This window comes from Podarcis cretensis (assembly GCF_951804945.1).
Source record: "Podarcis cretensis genome assembly, chromosome: 12".
NCBI classification, from domain to species: domain Eukaryota; kingdom Metazoa; phylum Chordata; class Lepidosauria; order Squamata; family Lacertidae; genus Podarcis; species Podarcis cretensis.
Genome location: NC_137181.1, coordinates 29486809 through 29507284, shown reverse-complemented (window position 1 = coordinate 29507284; position 20476 = coordinate 29486809). Strand labels below are relative to the sequence as shown.

The 20476-nt window shown below is 41.8% G+C and overlaps 1 protein-coding gene across 1 annotated transcript; it reads left to right on the top strand.

Annotated features, from left to right (window-relative positions):
• The first annotated feature begins 11830 nt into the window (after window positions 1–11830).
• SEM1 (SEM1 26S proteasome subunit) lies at window positions 11831–19778 on the top strand. The gene is made up of 3 exons (XM_079948207.1): window positions 11831–12028; window positions 16866–16959; window positions 19585–19778. Exons 1-3 carry the CDS (start codon window positions 11950–11952, stop codon window positions 19625–19627), a joined length of 216 nt encoding a protein of 71 aa, XP_079804333.1. The 5' UTR covers window positions 11831–11949; the 3' UTR covers window positions 19628–19778.
• The last annotated feature ends 698 nt before the right edge of the window (window positions 19779–20476 follow it).

Genomic DNA, 20476 nt, shown 5'->3' with positions numbered 1-20476 from the left:
TTTAGAAGGCAATTGGGCTGCATCCGGCCCCTGGGCCTTAGTTTGCCTACCCATGCTTTAGTGTTTCAAGAGAGAGAAAGGAAAAGGGCAGAGTGAAAAAGGGGTGGGACAATCCAGCAAACATTGTTAGTATGGAACCTTCATTTATTTCAATAAGGGGGCTTTGTGGGAGGGAATGATGAATTCTGACGCGGTTGGTAGTTGGCTCCCTTGAGAAATTCCCCATAGATTTTATTTTATTTTCTGCCTGCCTTGCAGACCAGTTTCCCATAATTTAGTATGCAACATAACTTGATCAAGAGATACAGTCCTGCCAAGCTTATTATTGGCATAATTTATGCTATGTTTTTAACAGACAGAAGAGATTTGCGCTCATTATCCTCCTTGCAGATCCAAGAGGCACGACTGGCTGGAGCATTTTCAGACACACACATCCTACACCTTGGTGGGTTTGGGCTGCTCCTCAGCCAGATGCTTGTAGTTCTCATAGCGCCTGCAAAGGGAAATAGCGACATTATATGGTGTGGTTCAGACAGCATTGTTCAAGGGTGGATAACAGGATGGAGAAAATGATTTCCAATTAACCCAGCTGGAGTGGATCACATGGTAGCCAATGGGTCTTTTATTCAAGAGCATAATTTTTACTTGATTGATAAACCTAACACGACACTTGAGAATACATTCTGGTTACATCTTAACCATTAAACTCTTCATTTACCCCAAAATGAATAGATTAATATTAAATAAACTCTACTGAAAAATGTGTCCAATTCAACCATGTACTAGTACAAATTTGTAAGAGTCTTGAAAGAAAATTACATGATGAGTCGTCTGAAGAATTTGAGAATATAATATATACTGGTTTTATTCCATACATGCTTCCACTATGTTTCTTTTCTCATCTATATAGTTATCAGGAATCTTGCTGCTAGGGTGGATTTATCTAAATGACCCATAGATTTGCTTGCAACTAGAATTCTTCAGTTCTAAGCAGATGTGGCAACCAAACGTCTTAGATAAACTCCACCCCAAGTGGGATGCGGGTGGCGCTGTGGGTTAAACCACAGAGCCTAGGACTTGCCGATCAGAAGGTTGGCGGTTCGAATCCCCACAACGGGGTGAGCTCCCGTTGCTCGGTCCCTGCTCCTGCCAACCTAGCAGTTCAAAAGCACGTCAAAGTGCAAGTAGATAAATAGGTACCACTCCAGCGGCAAGGTAAACGGCATTTCTGTGCACTGCTCTGATTCGCCAGAAGTGGCTTAGTCATGCTGGCCACATGACCCGGAAGCTGTACACCGGCTCCCTCAGCCAATAAAGCGAGATGAGCGCTGCAACCCCAGAGTCGGTCACGACTGGATATAGTGGTCAGGGGTACCTTACCACCCCAAGTGGTGTACTAACAAGTACAAGACTTTTTAAATAATAATAATAATAATAATAATAATAATAAATCATTTCCCTCCCTGTTTGCTGTCTGAGCCATTGGGGTCGATGGTACAGAAAGGTCTTTGGGAGAACAGTGCTCAATTTGGGGGGGGGTGTCCCCCACAGAGCAAGGCTGGTTTGTTTAATGAAAGCTTTTAGAAAACCAGAGGGAGGAGCTTGGCTGAAGTTGGTGGTAGCAGGCCCATGCAGGGCAGCCAGGTACACTTGCCCCAGTCCTCAGAGGGCTAAGTTGGCCAGGGACCCCTAGCAGGGGCTGTCGGACTTATACGCTGTCATGCCAAGAACAATACTCCCACCCCGGGCCTCAGACAAGCTTTGCACAGGCCTGGGTGGGAATCAGGGCTTTTGCATTTCATTAAAGGTCCCCCTACCATTTATCCCATGGTTCAAAGTTGTGATTGTGAACCCCATGAAATCAGAACACCTGCAGTTGGGACATCTGCAGCTGCTTACATGGCTCTATGGATGCCTGCACTCAGTATGTGGATTATAAAATGCAGGGTTGATGGGACTATTGAGAAACAACTGTGCATCAATTATTGGCCAACAAGTTTATGACCCAACAAAGATTTGAAATTAAGTTTTGAGTTCAATACTCTATCCTAGGTGCAGCGGCGGTGCAAGCCGATCGGGCACCTGGGGCAGCGTGCGTGCCCTGTGCCCACAGGGGTGGGGCCAGGACACTCTGTGGGGCCTCTGAGGAGTCTGCCTGCCTCCTCCCACTCAGTCGCCCTACAGCTGAGGTGGAGGCGGCGGGTGGACCATATGGGGCAGCGCAGAGCCTGCGGGCGCCCAAGCCACTGTGTCACTCCCAGGAGAAACACGTGGCTCGGGCGCGCTGTAGGCCCCATGGTGAGTGCCACCCGGCATTTTGTCACCCACCTCAGTGGTGACACCCAGGGAGACCCACCCCCACCATCCCCCTTCTTCTGCCCCTGCCCAGGTGTGGGGGAGCTGTGGTCTCCAGATGTAGCAGAATTATAACTCCCATCATCCCTGGCCATTGGCCATGCTTGCTGGGGCTGATGGGGTTTCTGGTTCAGCAACATCTGGTGAGACAAAGGTTCCCCGCTCCTGCTCTTTCCAATGGACCACGTTGTCAAACTCTAATACCTTTGCAGTTTATTTCTTGGTACACTATTGGGCAGAAGTAGTGGGGAAGAGTAATATGGGGCTTGTTGCTGGCTGTTCTGTCTCGTAAAATTAACTTATGTCCACAGTTATTCAAATCTTCCAGAAATTACAAAGCTCAAACAGGTTTGATGCCCTTATTTCCTTTTCCACCATTGCCTAGCCTCTGATCATATAGGGAACACACAGGAGCAAGTCTGAAACGTTATCAGTGTGGGTCTTGCATATCCCCCCCACTTCAAAACCAGGACACAGAGCAAGCCAGCTGTGCAAGTCATTGACTCATGAATCAACCTCTTGGTGTTCAAGGAAAAGAACTGGCAACCTGGCAGCTCTGTTATAAGGCAAGGGAAGTAACTGCCTAGCGAGAACACATCAGAGCCTCCACAGGCACAAACTTGTTCTGCCATGTACACACTGCACTCTGTGTTACTCTGACTCACCAGCAGAATACAGAATTAACCTGAATAAATGTGACTTTATAGTCTTCTTTAGGTGTTATGTGACTTTAAAAATAATAATAATGAATAAATAAAGTAATAAACAACTGATGATATTCAACTGAATAACATTGAACTGATAAATGCATTTTGTGTGTGTTAAAAAGAAAACAAGTGATTATATGTATATATCAAGTCATTCTAGGCACTCCAAAGGGTTTGTGTTGACTGACATAATACCTTTAAGTTCACACAATTCTATGTGAATTCCATGTGTCCTCGATGCCTTTGATCAGGGATGGGCAGAAAGTAAATTGGGATTCACTGGTAGGTGTCTGGGTGATTTGAAGTAAATTAGCAAGAATTTCTGACACATTTTTTTTTTAAAAAAAAACAATGGCAACAACAAAATGAGTTTCCCCGCCATAAAGCATATTGCCAAATGAAAAAACAAACAAACCCACTGCTGGTTCTGGGGAGGTATCCAAGTGTGTATTTTACATATATATATATATATAGAATATTTATTAAAGTTTTCAGAAAATAATACAATGTAAAATGAAAAAAGAAAAAAATAACAAATAACAAATAACAAAAATACAGAAAAGAAAAGTACAGAAATACAAAAGTACAAAAATAATTAAAACACATAAGATTTCCATTACTTATTTTCTTCTAACTTATTTTCCAGACCTCCTCTTACCTCCCTTTCTTGTATTCCAATTCAAATTGTTAGTTCAACAAATCCTCACCATTAATTTATACTTATTTCTGAACCTTATTTTTCATATCTCTTAAGCATTACAGCTGGAAACCACTTAATTTCTGTCCAACATCATCCTAACATTCATTAATTGCTTTTTATATCGATCCTGGAGGTTTTACTGAACATGATTAGAAGAGACCGGTTGGTTGAAGGTATACAGGTCGGAGCTAAACAGTACAAATTGAGAGCATTTGCAGATGACTTAGTATTGACGTTACAGGAGCCAGAATCTAGTACTAAAAGGGTTTTAGAACTAATTTGGTCAAGTGGCAGGATTTAAACTGAACAAGTTAAAAACTAAGGTTCTAGAGAAAAATATGACAGCAATTGAAAAAGAGAGGTTTCAGAATGAGACAGGTTTGACTGTGGTTAAGAAAGTCAAATATTTGGGGATTAACATGACAGCTAAAAATGGGAATCTATTTAAGGACAATTATGAAAAATGTTGGATGGAAGTGAAAAAAGATTTAGAAACTTGGTCAAATTTGAAGCTTTCCTTGTTGGGTTGAATTGCAGTTATAAAGATGAATGTATTGCCTAGAATGTTGTTTTTGTTTCAAACATTGCAAATTGTGGACAAGATGGACTGTTTCAAGAAGTGGCAGAAAGATATTTCAAGATTTGTCTGGCAGGGCAAGAAGCCCAGAATAAAATTTAAGATATTAACTGACGCAAAGGAAAGGAGTGGATTTGCCCTGCCAGACCTTATACTCTATTATGAATCAGCAGCATTCTGCTGGTTGAAAGATTGGCTGCTTCTTGAGAACACAGACATTTTGGATCTAGAAGGATTTAATAATGCGTTTGGGTGGCATGCATATTTGTGGTACGGCAAGGTTAAAGTACATAAAGCATTTAAAAATCATATTGTCAGGAAAGCATTGTTTAATGTCTGGATAAGATACAAAGACTTATTGGAAAATAAAACCCCAAGGTGGTTGTCACCAATGGAAGCGAAAGCTTTTAAAAGACTCAATATGGAGGCCAAATGGCCGAAATATTGGGAAATTTTGGAACAAGAGGGAGACAAGCTGAAATTGCAGAGCTTTGAGAAACTAAAAGATAAAGTGCGAGACTGGCTTCATTACTATCAGATAATGGAGGTATACAAATTGGACAAAAAAATTGGATTCCAGGTGGAAAAATCAAAATTAGAAACAGAATTGTTAGAACCTAAAACTAAGAATTTGTCAAAGATGTATAACTTGCTGCTGAAATGGAACATTCAGGACGAAACGGTGAAGTCTGTTATGATTAAATGGGCACAGGATGTTGGACACAATATTATGTTTGCTGACTGGGAACAGTTATGGACCACCGGTATGAAGTTTACGGCATGTAATGTCTTAAGAGAGAATATTATGAAAATGATGTACAGGTGGTACATGACCCCAGTCAAGCTTGCAAAAATTTATCACTTGCCCGATAATAAATGTTGGAAATGTAAAGAAACTGAAGGTACATTCTTTCACCTTTGGTGGACGTGCCCAAGGATCAAGGCTTTCTGGGAAATGATTTATAATGAAATGAAAAAGGTGTTTAAGTACACCTTCCTGAAGAAACCAGAGGCCTTTCTCCTGGGCATGGTCAGCCAATTGGTGCCAAAGAAGGACAGAACTTTTTTTATGTATGCAACAACAGCAGCAAGAATACTTATTGCAAAATATTGGAAGACACAAGATCTACCCACTTTGGAAGAATGGCAGATGAAGATGATGGACTATATGGGATTGGCAGAAATGACCGGCAGAATCCGAGACCAGGGAAAAGAGTCAGCGGAAGAAGATTGGAAGAAGTTCAAAGACTACTTGCAGAAATATTGTAAAATTAATGAATGTTAGGATGATGTTGGACAGAAACCAAGTGTGTATTTTTTATGGAAGAACTATGAGCTCAGTTCAGATACTCAAATTCCTGAGCCAAGGGCTATTTAATTCTAAGTGTATGTATTTATACTTGGGGTTTTTAGTAAAGTTTTAAAAAAGAAAGAAACCAGAGTAGATCTCTCAAGTCTGAAGTGTACCCATCCCTGCCTTAGATCATATTCTTCAAGGCTGCTAGCAAAATATATCCTGGAATCGGGGTTTTAAGGGCTTTTTATATTAATAAATTTTGAGTGTTAGTACCCTAAGCCAAGGTCTTTATGCTGCATGCTTGTGCACAGATTTAACTCTTCTCTTTTGCCAATCAAAACCTTCTCACCTTTGGTTCTCAATGTATACAGCTGATGCTGTACAGTTAGAAGATCCCAGGTCCTATTCAGTTTAATCAGTGGAGCAGAATTTGAAGAAGAAACAAAAGCTATAATGTATGTCCCATGCTGGAAAATGCAAGGCATGTTTCTTTATGAAGTAGTATGGAGAGTGTCAATTATTTCTGAAGCAAGCATTCACTTTAAGCGCCTTCAATCATATAGAAAGTTGTTGTAAAATATGATTCCTTTCTTCAGCGCTCCAATTCAACAAACCCCTGCAGAATCCAACTTCATTTTAAAGTGATAAATCTCACTCACTGCAGGCACCACAAGTAGGTAGCTGACCAGACCCAATCAGTTACCCTCTGGTTTTGTAACTGTAGAATACATTTATGAAAAGTGAGAGGGATATGGCGATAGATACATTTGACATCTGATGACCCCTTCTGTTGCTAACCTCTTGTGTGGATTTAGCTCATGCTCCCTGGCAAGCACTGTGATTGCAGAAGCCAAAAATAAAATTAGGCATCATGGCTTAACTTCACATTGTAGCAGATTGGCATTAGGATACAGAACCAGGGCAACAAAGGGAAGTAACTCGCAACCAAATAAAACCAGGAAACAATGTAAAAGCCGAGAAATAGCAATTATATTACAATATAATGCCAAATGAATGTCATTTACTATCACAAAACATTTAAAAGCAGCAGTGGCTTGTGACGTGAGTCTCTCAATTGACTTGTTGGGATGGGGTGGGGCAAGGCAGCAAGCTTTGGGGTGTTCAGAGTTATAGGGGCAAACACTGCAAACCTGGAGATACTCTAACTTTGCCCTATGCCCTCCCAAAAATAAAGTTCCATCACTGAAGGAAAGATGCCACTGCCCACCCACACTTAACAAGCCACAGCCACCACCGTTCAAAGACAAATGGTTTTAACAAAAATGATATTCTGATGGTGAGACCTAGAGCAATAAGTCTAGGGTGATTCCAGATGGTGGCTTTATACTCCAAAATACTCATTAAAAAATTGGCTTTCCCAGCTATGCATTTTTAACATATTGCTTACCACACATTCCCATTCTTTTTCAGACATGGATATTCTTTCTTTTTAAAAATAATTTCTATTGAATTTTCCAAATTGTAACAAAAAAAATTCTACAAATCTTAATTGAACAATTTATATATCCATATTTCTTCCCTCCCCCCTCTTTGGCTTCCCCCATATTTCCGTACTAATTTATTAAACAAATTCTATACCCTGCTGGTTTTTACCTCTTATATAGTTGTGAAAGTTTAGTCAAAGCCTGCCAATGGGTCCAAGACTTATAATGTCTTTTTATAGACAGTGGTACCTCTGGTTACGTACTTAATTCGTTCCGGAGGTCCGTTCTTAACCTGAAACTGTTCTTAACCTGAAGCACCACTTTAGCTAATGGGGCCTCCCGCTGCTGCCGCCGCGCCGCTGCTGCACGATTTCTGTTCTCATCCTGAAGCAAAGTTCTTAACCCGAAGAAGTATTTCTAGGTTAGCGGAGTCTGTAACCTGAAGCGTATGTAACCCAAGGTACCACTGTAGTTTATAGATGGTTCCCCCTCCTTTTTGAAATCGATGTTGTCTCTCTAATGTATCCTGTCAGCTTAGCCAGTTCCACATAGACCATAAGCTTGACTTGCCATTCTTCCTTTGTTGGCATTTTCTCTGTTTTCCAGACATGGATATTCATGTATATGCTAATAGTGTCTGAACTGATGGCAAGAGGCTTTTAAGGCACAGTGCATAGCTCAACTATGCACTGTGCCTTAAAAGCCTCTTGCCATCAGTTCAGACACTATTAGCTATTGAGTTTTGTGGGGCTAGGCTGTATGCCAAGGTCCTTCTAATTCCTAGATTCAGCAAGTGTTAAAATCTAAGCAATTCCTGGAATAGCCAAGCTAGCTTCCTGGTGAGGTACTGGACTAAGTGTGGGTTGTTAAGGTAACAAAGAAAGGGGTTCTGTGCCAGAGGTCAAAAGGCTGGGCCTCCCTTCCTTAATTGTCTGGTAGTTAGAAAGACAAAGGGCAGAGGGGAGAGTTGAGATATGTCAGCTGGAAGCTGGAAGCAAGGTTGGGAAGCCATGCCTGATTTCTGATAGAATCCAAAGCTGTGGCCCTAACAACAACAACAACAACAACAACAACAACAATTTATTTGTATCCCGCCTTCCCCAGACAAAGCTGGGCTCAGAGCAGCTAACATCATATAAATCAGACAATATGCATAATACAATATACACTATGCAAATAAAATAACATTCCACATTCATTAAAATAATATAGAATATTAAATATGGCAAATCAAAATGGAGGATTTTGCAACACTGAACAAGATATCTTTGATTTTATGGGTAAAGCAGGAAGGAAAAAAACTTTTAAAGGATTCAAACAAGAATGAGCTTCTTTTTTAAAAAAGGAATGAAAAATAATGGGAGATAATTTATAATGTTAACCATTTTCGGGGTCTCTAAGAATTGCAATTAAGAAAATTAGCAAAAATAAATAAAATCATTCTGTCCAATGACAGTCTTATCTTGTGAGTTCTTTTCTTTTCTTTTCTTTTTGGTATGTCTTTTAATCTTGATGTTTTCATTTTTGTTTATCTAGTCTACTATATTTCTTAATATTACAAGGATGTTCCTTGCTGTTTTCCCCGCCTCTTTATATTGTAAACTCTTTTGTAAACTAATTTTGAAAGCAATGATTATAATAATAATATGAAGGAAAAGGCACTTTGTAAAACATGTGCCCTACAGGCTGCCTGTTGCAAATCAGAAAGAGCTTTGCCAGCAAACCATGAAATCCAGCAGGAAATAATTGAACCTTCCAGCAGCCTTTGGACCTCTCCTGGCAAAGGAGGATGGGAGCACTAGATTTTACATAGATTATAGAAAATTAAAGTCATCATAAAAGATTACATTTACAGATTACTGTAAATGCTGTGGGAGAGTCAGTATGGTTTTCCAAAAAGAGCCTTAAAAGTGGGTATTTGAGGGTGGAAATGAACCCAAGATACAAGGGAAAGCTGTGTGCCCTTTGAGGTTGTAATCCAACCTAAACACACTTTCTGAGTACTAAGTCCTATAATATTTCTGAGCAAAAATGCTTAGGATTGCTCTGCTCCAAAAACTCTGAGGACCAGACCCTCTTTAAGAAGGGGATAGTGTTGTGAGCGTGCTATCTAATTACTGTCAATAGGCCATCTGAAGCCATCCTTTATTCCCCTATATTTTGGCAACACATGTTCATTGTGTCATGCCAACACAGAGAGAGAGAAAAAACTCACTTGTGTGGGATGCAGAAAAATCTTCAAGGAAAATGTTTTGCTTTGCTGTGTTATGTGGCTTGTATACATAATCAGGTACTTGAATAGCAGTTACATTTTAGTACAATATTCTTCAACTGATGTAGATCCACATCGTTGTTGCAACTAAATCTTCAGAAATACATCAGTCGTAGTAAAACTGTTTCATTGTTGTTGTTCAGGATTCTTTCTAAAGTGATAAGAAGAAGGGAGAAAACAGAAAGGGGGTGACTACATGCAAAGGAGGACTGAATTCTTTTATCTTGAATAGCTATAAGCATATATTTTCAGAGATGCACAGAATTGTAGAATTGGCAGGCAGTCCGAATATCATCTAGTCCAGCTCCCTGCAATGCTGGAATCTCAACTAAAGCATCCACGACAGGTGGTCATCCAACTTCTGTTTAGAAATCTCCAATGAAAGAGTCAATCACCTTCTGAGGGAGTCCATTCCACTGTCAAACAGCTCTTCCTGTCAGAAAAGTTCTTCCTGATGTTTAGTCGGAATCTTCCTTCCCCACCCTGAGAGTGAACTGTGTAATGGAGACACATTGGCAAACTTGCAAGGTTTTCACATATTACATTACAATACAGATGTACCAAAGCCAACACCATTTCCTCCCCATCCCCCATACATTTACATTTCTATTTCCTCAATCCATCATATTATTCTTCATATTATTCTTTTCTCCTTCCTCCCACTTCCTTCCGCCCCCACTCGATTTCCTCCACATTATACAATTTACAATAATCTTTGCATTCTACAATCTTCTCAAATCATCTATATATTCTGATTATCTTTCCTTACTAATTTTTTTCATCCAGTACTTCACATTTTAATCTAGGCATATTAGCATATCTTTTTTTCAGCAATATTCCTTTCTTGTAACTTGGAGCCCTTGATTCGAGTCCTACCCTCTGGAGCAGGAGAAAACAAGTTTGATTCACCGGCCCTTAAAGTGATTTGGAAACGGCTATTATTATATCTCCTCTTTTCCAGGCTAAACATACCCAACTCCTTCACAATTGCACACAACCCAACCAACAATTAAATTTGTTTTTGTTGTTGTTTAGTCGTGTCCGACTCTTCGTGACCCCATGGACCAGAGCACGCCAGGCACTCCTATCTTCCACTGCCTCCCGCAGCTTGGTCAAACTCATGCTGGTAGCTTCAAGAACACTATCCAACCATCTCGTCCTCTGTCCTCCCCTTCTCCTTGTGCCCTCCATCTTTCCCAACATCAGGGTCTTTTCCAGGGAGTCTTCTCTTCTCATGAGGTGGCCAAAGTATTGGAGCCTCAGCTTCAGGATCTGTCCTTCCAGTGAGTACTCAGGGTTGATTTCCTTAAGAATGGAGAGGTTTGATCTTCTTGCAGTCCATGGGACTCTCAAGAGTCTCCTCCAGCACCATACAGTGGTACCTCGCAAGACGAATGCCTCGAAAGACGAAAAACTCTCAAAACGAAAGAGTTTTTCGTTTTTTGAGTTGCTTCGCAAGACGGATTTCCCTATGGGCTTGCTTCGCAAGACGGAAACGTCTTGCAAGTTTGTTTCCTTTGTCTTGCAAGTTTGTTTCCTTTTTCTTAAAACCATGCATTCACTTCGAGGAGCAACTCATAGCACGCGGTGTAGTAGCCCTTTTTGAGGTTTTTGAAGACTTTGCTGATTTTTGAAGCTTTTCCAAAGTCCGTGCTTCGCAAGATGAAAAAATCGCAAGACGAAAAAACTTGCGGAACGAATTAATTTTGTCTTGCCAGGCACCACTGTAATTCAAAAGCATCAATTCTTCGGCGATCAGCCTTCTTTATGGTCCAGCTCTCACTTCCATACATCACTACTGGGAAAACCATAGCTTTAACTATACAGACCTTTGTTGGCAAGGTGATGTCTCTGCTTTTTAAGATGCAACAATTAAATAGTAAGGTCTAAAAATCAGGATGCAAAGAAATTAATATCAGGTAACAGCAACAACCCCTGCTTCCAAACACCACCCCAGCCCAAGTGTCTGCTCAGCAGCATCAACTTTTGTAGCTGGAGTCTTTCAAGGCCTTTCTGGGCTATGTGGGGAAAGGCCTGCAAGCTCTTCCAGGACTCACAGCCAAGATGGGTTAGCCAGCATCTTCCTACCTCACAGGGCTGTTGTGAGGATGGAAGTGGGGAGCAATGGGCACTACCCCATCTTGTTTGGCAGAAAGGCGGGATACGAATGGCACAAACAAATATCACTATTGATGTAGGATGTAGTTTACTGTATTGCATGCTTTTGTTGCTTACGCCCCATTGCCTCTGCCCCCTCCCTCCGAAAAGAAAAGCGCCGAAACTCCCTCCCTGCACATCCCCGCCGAGGTAACTAAAAAACAAAGAACGAGCTGGACGCAAAATAAACCGCCGTGACGCAGGACCAAAAGCGTGCAGCACGTGGTTGTGGGGGTGGGGATGACGCCGATACGCTCTCGCGAGCGACGTCGGCGGCTAGAGCGGCCAGGCCGCGCGGGAGAGGGCGCATGCGCCTTCCGCCCGCCCGCCCGCCCGCTCGCTTGCCGGCCGGCCTCCCGGTTCCGTCGCCGTCCCGTCATTCCCAGCGGGGAGCAATAGAGTGGGAGTCGCTGGCGGGCTCTAGAGCGGCGCAAGGCCGATGATGTCGGAGAAGAAACAGCCCGTCGACTTGGGGCTCTTGGAGGAGGACGACGAGTTCGAGGAGTTCCCGGCCGAAGGTAGCCTCGAACCCAGGAGAGGAGCGGCTCGTGGGGGGGGGGAGGGGCGGGCTGAGGGACGAGGACGGTGACTGTGCGCTGTTGCCTAGTGGGGGGCGGGGAGGCTTTTGGAGAGGCTGAAAACTAGGCCTCAAACACGCCTCTGTGTGTGCGCGCGCGCTGTTCCCGCGAGAGGGGCCCCCTCACAGTTGGGGCTTGGTTGCTCCCGAGTAGGAGCCTCTGCGGCCTCGGGGCCTTATCTCCCAGCATCCCTTTCGCGCCTGAGGCTGCCCACGCGCCACACATTTAAAGTACGTGACTCCTCAGACCTGCAGTTCCCAGCATCGAACTATAGTTCCCAGGATGCTTTGCCCCGCGGGGTGGGAGTGTAAGAATGCCATGTGCTTCAGATGTGCCGTGTGTTTACGCAGCGCGAGTTCCTGGCTGGCTGGCTCACCCGCATCATCCCCCCATTCCGTGTGGAAGAAACATCAGGGGTAGGCTTGAGGCGTGACAGGTGGCTGGCCAGGTTTTGGACCGCTTTAAAACGCGTCTACCGCTCGGAGGGGGGACGCAGGTGGCGCTGTGGGTTAAAGCCTCAGCGCCTAGAGCTTGCCGATCGAAAGGTCAGCGGTTCGAATCCCTGCGGCGGGGTGCGCTCCCGCTGCTCGGTCCCAGCGCATGCCAACCTAGCAGTTCGAAAGCACCTCCGGGTGCAAGTAGAGAAATAGGGACCGCTTACCAGCGGGAAGGTAAACGGCGTTTCCGTGTGCGGCTCTGGCTCTGGCTCTGGCCAGAGCAGCGATGTCACGCTGGCCACGTGACCCGGAAGTGTCTCCGGACAGCGCTGGCCCCTGGCCTCTTAAGTGAGATGGGCGCACAACCCCAGAGTCTGTCAAGACTGGCCCGTACGGGCAGGGGTACCTTTACCTTTACCGCTCGGAGGATTTCTCTCCGCTTGTGGACTTTGGGCTAAACAGGGATGTGATCCGACTGTTTTCCTGGGTACAGTTAGTAGGACCAAGATCTCTCACCTGGTGAACAAAGATGCTATCCTTGATCAGTAGACGTGATGGCATGTACAGAAAGCCAGTCAGTGTGTGTTAAAAATTTAGCAGCAGCTGTTTAATAATTGTCACTCTTGCGTATTCAGAACACCATGTTTACTATCCCCTTTAATAGCCAGGAAGAAAGCCCTGTTCATTTATAGAACTTGCTTCCAGTAAATTGTGGCAGACTCAGACTTTGCTGAATGACCAGAAATTTAGATTCTGGTTTCAGACAGTACTTGCTCAACTTTATTATGTTTCTATTACATTTGAATATGATTGGTTGATTCATTGCTGTTGCTGATCTGCTGTGGTGGTGGTGGTGCTTTCTCAACAGTAAAACAGGATTGCACAAACAGTAGATACTGCTGACCTTAAATAAGGCTTCTGTATTATTGTATAGCTCAGCAAAACTATGTAGCGGATTTTTTAAAAGTCTGTTTCATACAATTTATTAGCAGTATTATGTTTTTAAACATCTCTGCTTTGAGGCTGAACTTGGTTATATATTTTAAAGCTTGATGCCTTGCACATTGTGCTAAAAGCAGTGCCACTACCATTTTGCTTTAATTGCATTTGCTGTGGTGCATTTGCTCAGCACTGAGAAGTGCAAAGTTTTTTTGTATAGAAATCTTGAGCTCCTGATTTGTCATATGATTTCGCCAGTCTAACTGAAAGAACCTTTAGAATTTTAGTAGTATAGGTATGAATAATAATAGCATGGGTATCAGTAAACTTCTGTGTTAAATAAACTTCAGAAGTGCACCTTCCCGTTACAGAGTTTCACAATGCAAAGTTAAATTGACATATGAGAGAGAAACATTCCACAAAGAATGTTTTTATTAAAGCACCCTACATTTCAAGGGTGATTTTATTCTTACCTTTCAAATTCAACCATCTGAAATCGATTTGTTCTATTTTTGTTAAGCATTCCATTGTGGTACAGTATTAGTATTCCTTATAAGAATTCATCACATGCTAAATATTTTTTGGAAATTGTACAGAAGTGTGAAAAATAAGTTACTTAGGTATGTTAGAGCAATAAACAAAGTATATGTTGGCTTTTAAGTGTAGAAGAATTTAACAACTGTGTTATACAAGTAGTTTTAAGATCTTTGAAACGTGGGCATGTTGTAGTTAATTAATGATACAGTACTTTCAAATCCCCATAGTGCTTTATATTTTTTCATTTTATCTGGTGAAAGGAAAATAATACCACTGGATGATAATTTTACATTTGCAAGTGTGCAAATAACATCCTTTAGCTGCATGAATAATGTATAGTTACAGGCTTTCTGTCCCAGTTTTTGTGAAGATGACTGCTCCTTATAGTGCAGCAAGTTTAATCAGTAGGGAACACAAAGCGAGGTGATCATTTTATCAGCTAATGTTTCAAATCCTGCAAGTTGCACAGAACTTTGATGTGGAAACTAGTTGTCTGTTTGGAATGTTTGAGGGTGGGGAGAAGCCTCCTACCCACCACCCCCATCAGTACCTATTGTGTTACCCCGAGCTGCTGTACAGCTGGATGCACTTGGGGTTTTGCATTTTACACCGTATTAATTTTAGTGAGCATGTCTTTCAGCCCAACCCATTTGCTTTCAAGAAATTATGGTAGCTACAATGATACCAGTGATCCATATAATTTCAGTTACTGAAATAAGAATGTGTTGCAAGTTATGTTTTGCATTGCTATGTTTAGTGTTTCAACAGAGATTGATCTGTTAGAACAGGGGCTGTTGTGATCTAAAATGAATTAATGCACTCTGCTGACATTATTGTGTTCATTAATATTATAGTAATGTCAGTTGCAAGAAGCTTTTTATCAAAAACCCAGTTAAAACAAAGCAGGTCTACTCCTTGGTTAAAAACATGCTTGGCAGTAAGTTTCATTTATTTATTTATTTATTTATTTATTTATTTATTTATTTATTTAAAATAAATAAGCAACTTACACAAAACAAAAACTTGCAATGTGCAAAATTTAAAACATAGAATAAAACATCAGAGATATGTCTAAGTACCCTGGATTTTTCCATTCCTAAATCGTAGTATGTATGTTTAGAATTTGACAGTGGTTAACATAAGTGCCAACAAACCCCTCAGCCATGATTAAGTGGAGTGAGTGGTATTTACTCCAGGGAGAGGAAAGACTGTAAGATGAGAGTCTGCTCATCTCAAGGCTGGTTAGCAGGGAGCATTACTTATTTGTTTCAGAATCATCAAAAGATTAACTTGATTCATATTTTTAATGCATGAAAGCTCAATGTGCTATATAGTAAACAAGAATGCCAAAGCCCTGAAATGCTCATATCTTGTGTCTTTTGAAAAACACCACCTAAATGTGAAACTTATACAGTAGTATTTTGGTTACAAAGCCAGTGAACTGTCATAGCATAGTTACTGTGTTTTTGCATCAGGTTGCCACAGTATTGTTTAAGCACAGGACTGGCTTACTTATTGTCGTGGGTTAGAGTTCTAGAGCAGTGTTTCCCAACCTTTGGTCTCTAGCTGTTTTCGGACTACATTTCCCACCATCCCTGACCACTGGTACTGCTAGCTAGGGATGATGGGAGTTGTAGTCCAAAAGCAGCTGGAGACCCAAGGTTGGGAAACACTGTTCTAGAGATCAGAAATGTATTTGAAAAGCCAGTTTTTACTTTGGAAAACAGTAGGAAGATATTGCTGGAACGGGTCGCTTTTATGTCCTGAAGGATGGCATTAGAAATGTACGGCAATACATGGTCTTTGATCGCTGCCTCTATCATTGTGTGTCTCAAATCTTACACATTTGTGCCAATGGTTTGAAAGCCTGTTAGGAGAAAAGCCCATGGTTTAATAGCCTGAGCTCCCACTTGTTTTGCAGTGATGAAATCTGATGTGCAACTTATTCACATGTCATTTTTCAAATTCCCTGGTATTAGGGTCCCAACTGGTATTGAAGTAGTATCCATGGAGTTTAAATATATGAATAGGGACTGACCTCTCAATACTCCTTACTAGCAGGACAGAACTCTGGGCCCTTTCCCTAATAGGGTTCAACCTCTCTCTTTTTTTAAAAGCTTCCTGGGCCAGTACCTGATCTTTGGCCAGACAGCATCTAGTTTGCTGCTCTCTTATCTCTTTGCCTCATTTCCTCACCCTAGCGTGTTGTCTAGGTTGCCTGATACTGACTCACCTTACTCGTTTCCTCCACCTTGAACAGAGCTGTTCAGCCTTACAAATTTGGAATATCTGTGACTAGAAATTACCAGCCAGACCTTTTAAGGGGATCAGTCTGTGAAGTGCTTCTATCATTTGACTCCAATCATGCATTTACAAACCACGAGTCTTGGCTTTGGTCCAGATCTAACCGTTAAAATACTCTCAGTTCATACCAATGGAGCTCTGTCATTTTATAAAGTGTGTATAAGATACTGGGAAAGTGGTAGATACAAGATACATGTTTTAGCCGCCACTGTTCACTTTCAGTTTTTACCTTTGTCATTAATATTACTGCATGAACTGCAGTAAATATTGCATACTTACCGAAGAGTGGCATGAAATTACATTGTGCTCTGAATTGTATCCTTAAAGTTACATTTATTTATTTCATTTCATAAAATTGATACACTGTTTAATTGTAAAAAAAAACCCCTCAAAGCAGTCTCCCAAACTATAAAGCAGTAATATTATTGTTAAAACAGTTAACAACAACTATTTATAACACAATTAAAGGGAATGAAGCTTTCTGATATTCAAGTTACTGAAATATTTTGCTCACAGTTTAACTATATATAAACTAAACTTGTCCTGTGTCCTTTTTTCAGACTGGGCTGGTTTAGATGAAGATGAAGATGCACATGTGTGGGAAGACAATTGGGATGATGACAATGTGGAAGATGATTTCTCCAATCAGCTAAGGTCATCTAAAAGTTTTCAGTATATACAAATAGTGAAAAAATTCCAGGCTAGAATCCCTCAAACAAGAATCAGATCCAACATGCTGGACAAAAGCACATTTTGTAGCGGCTCCCATACGTAACATGGAACTTTGTGCACATCAGCAGTTGCTTTAAGTTTCAAGCTGCGTTACTTTACTGATATTTAGCCATATTGTGCACATAATAAAATAGCTGCAGTGTCAACTAGTATTACCGTAAATTTCGCTCCATAACACGCAGATTTTTCCTCCTAGAAAGTAAGGGGAAATGTCTGTGCGTGTTATGGAGCGAATGCCTACAGATGGCGGGGGAATCTGCTGCAGTTGTGAGCAGTCCGTGGCTCGCTTTGAAACAGCAAAGCGGGTGTAAGCGGCTCCTGTCAGCGAGCCGAGCTGGGGAGGAGGGAGGAAGCAGAGCGGGCTTGGCTGCTTTAAAACAACCCCATCCTCTATGTTCCTCTCTCCTCCCCACTGAGCTGCTAAGTAGCAGCAAAGCTTTTCAGCCAATCTAGCCGGGAGGAGGGAGAGAAGCAGAGCTTTAAAACAACCCCGTGCTCTCTGTCCCTGCCTGCAGTTTTTTGCTGTCCGATTTTGGATTAGCCACTGTGTGTGTGTGTGCTTGAACTATTGTTCTCCTCCTCCTGCTTCCTGTTCACTCTCCCAGCGCCCCTGCGCTCTCCCTCCGACTTTAGAATTGACACTCTGTGTGTCTGTGTGTGTGAGAGAGAGGGCTCCTTCTCCTCCTGCTTCCCGTTCACTCTCCCTGCCCTCTGCCTCCGACTTTAGAATTGACACTCTGTGTGTCTGTGTGTGAGAGAGAGAGGGCTCCTTCTCCTCCTGCTTCCCGTTCACTCCCCCAGTGCCCCTGCGACTTCCAGCGCCCTGCGACTTTAGGGCCAGTTCTCTCTCTGCGTGTGTGTGTGTTTTGACCTCACTGCGCTTGTTGGGGGAGAGTGTTGGTTGCAATTTTTCTTGATTTGTCTCAGAGTAGTTACTATCATGGTTTCCTTGCCAGGGAGGAGGGAGAGACGCAGAGCCTGCTTGTTCTAAAGGAGCAAAGCCAGAGAGGAGCCTCTCCTGCATTATTAGCAGCATCCTTTTCCACCCACCCCACGCGTGCTCCTTGTCCCTTGAGTTCTTTTCCTTCCCTCCCCACTTAAAACGTGGTTACAAAGCACGGATCCACACGGATCCTCAGGATTTTTGCACTAGGTCAACCCAAATTCACCATCAGATCACATAGCATAGCCATGGCTACAGCCTGCACCAAAAAGCACACACACCCACTGTTTCATGGGGCCGCAATGGCGCAAAAACGTGGTTACAAAGCATGGATCCACATGGATCCTCAGGATTTTTGCATTGGGCTACCCCAAACTCACCGTCAGATCACATGTCTGTGGCCACAGCATGAACCACAAAAATCATACATCCACTGTTTCGTTTAGAATATTTTTTTCTTGTTTTCCTCCTCTAAAAACTATGTGCGTGTTATGGTCAGGTGCGTGTTATAGAGCGAAAAATACGGTAATCACTATTGAGGTACTAGCAGCTCTAAATGGGTTAAGCTCAATATCTCCAGCTGAATTTTGAGATGAAAATTGTGTTGCTGTCACTTATTGTCAGTCTGAAAAAGCAGTTTTAAGTTAATTGCAGGACTGACTATTATTTCTTATACAGCAGATATCAAGAAAATAGCCAAAACTAAAGAACCATGCCAGATACATCAGAAAGAAGAGGAGGAGAAAGCATTTAATGATTGGATCATATTTCAGTTGCTTCATCTGTTTTCCTTTATCTACTGTATCTGCAAAATAACACTTCCTGTTCTGAGATTGTTTTTTCTCTGCATATAGCTTATTTTTCTTAGCAATGCCTTGCCTCCCTTTGGCCTTGAGGGGTTTGTGGCTTCCTCAGGCAAAGAAGATGGAGATACATGCACACTGAAACAACATAATTCAAAGGCTTGTGCTGCTTGTGTCTGCTTTAGCAACTCAGTAGGGGACAGGGGTGGGTGGCGAATGGATGCAACCACAGGTAGAGGGGAGAGGAAAGTTTTGGAGGAAGTAGCATAGGAGAGCTGAAGCAAGATACATATTTCATTGAACTGTTTACAACAACCTTTTACTATTGATTGGTGCAGGTGGAAATATGATAAACAGCTGGATCTAGACTAAGTTGCACATGGGTCCTGCTTAAATGAGTGTGAAAAGTTAGTTATAACTGACAGTGCAGTCATGAACCTTCTAGGTAAGTGGGTATAGGATTGTAGCTTGAATGAAGTCATTTCAGTGGGAACATAGTGCAGCTTACTTTAATCTGGATCCAACCCAATATAAAAAGGATTTTATATAATGTGATTAGACTTTTCATCAGACTACTAATTGTTTCGGAAGCAAAAGGAGGAGTAATTAGAATATGTTTTGAGAGATTATATACATACATGTTGGGTTGAGCTCAGACACTTCCTGGCACTTGGGTCTCACTGATACTCAATAGAAACTTAGTCTGGTTCCAATCAAGTGTTTTTTTAATGTAAGCAAGAATTGAGTGTCTAACATTTCGCAGGATTTAAATAATTTGTGTGCTTTGTTTTTACTTTACAGAGCTGAATTAGAAAAACACGGCTACAAGATGGAAACCTCATAGCTTTCAGTGATGCTGCGGTCTGGGATGGGACTGCTGTATATTGAACAGAGAAATGTTACAGAATGCTAGCTGGAAGCAGAAATACTAGAATGTCCTTTATTACCCCCCAAATTTGTTTTTGTTTTGTATGAATAAAAAATTGAATCTTAAAGGGTTTTGTATTGTCAGTATTGTTCAACTTTATTTCTGAATTACTAGTATATACAAAAATAATATTGTCAGCTATACTAAGTCTGGGTTCATTATAATGTTGACTTCCTTTACATGATACTTGAAGTCCACTGAAGCAGAGTGAATTGAAGGTTTACGACATTTTATCACTTTATATCAGAACTAAAGAAAAACTGCTGTGGTTATTGTTTACCACTTTGGGAGGAAGGGCAGGACAGAAGTTTAATAAACAAGTCTTATACTGAAATACTTCATCTACTTTTCTTTGCTTAAACAAGTAAAACATACAAGTTAAATGCCTCTGAAGAAGGAAGTTGCATGTGAGAGACAACCTGGGTGGTTGTAAGTGGAAGCTTCTTAGTCCAATCTGCATGCTTAGTCATAGCCGTAGATGTGCTCCTGATGGAAAGCTTACCTTCCCTGCTTAGTGGTTTGCCAGTTCTAGAATTGTCAGCTTAATGACAGTTGAAGCCACATTGTCCAAACTTTACAGCAATGAAACAAAAGTATTCCTTAGTTAACCTTGAAGTGAAGTGCAATAAAACACACAGCTGATGTTGAATGAACATACCATCCAATGCTATTTTTTATGAGTACAAAGAGGGACAAACATTTATTCTATCTTGTCTTACAGGGCCAGCTCAGTTTAAGAGTAGAGCATGGAAAGTGGTGGGAGTA

What these genes read in the sequence shown, in the direction of transcription:
- SEM1 (XM_079948207.1), top strand. Translation starts at nt 11,950, where the DNA reads ATGATGTCGGAGAAGAAACAGCCCGTCGACTTGGGGCTCTTGGAGGAG. An exon ending in CGAGGAGTTCCCGGCCGAAG is followed by an intron (nt 12,029 to 16,865) that starts GTAGCCTCGAAC and finishes TCCTTTTTTCAG; the next exon opens with ACTGGGCTGGTTTAGATGAA. An exon ending in GATTTCTCCAATCAGCTAAG is followed by an intron (nt 16,960 to 19,584) that starts GTCATCTAAAAG and finishes TTTACTTTACAG; the next exon opens with AGCTGAATTAGAAAAACACG.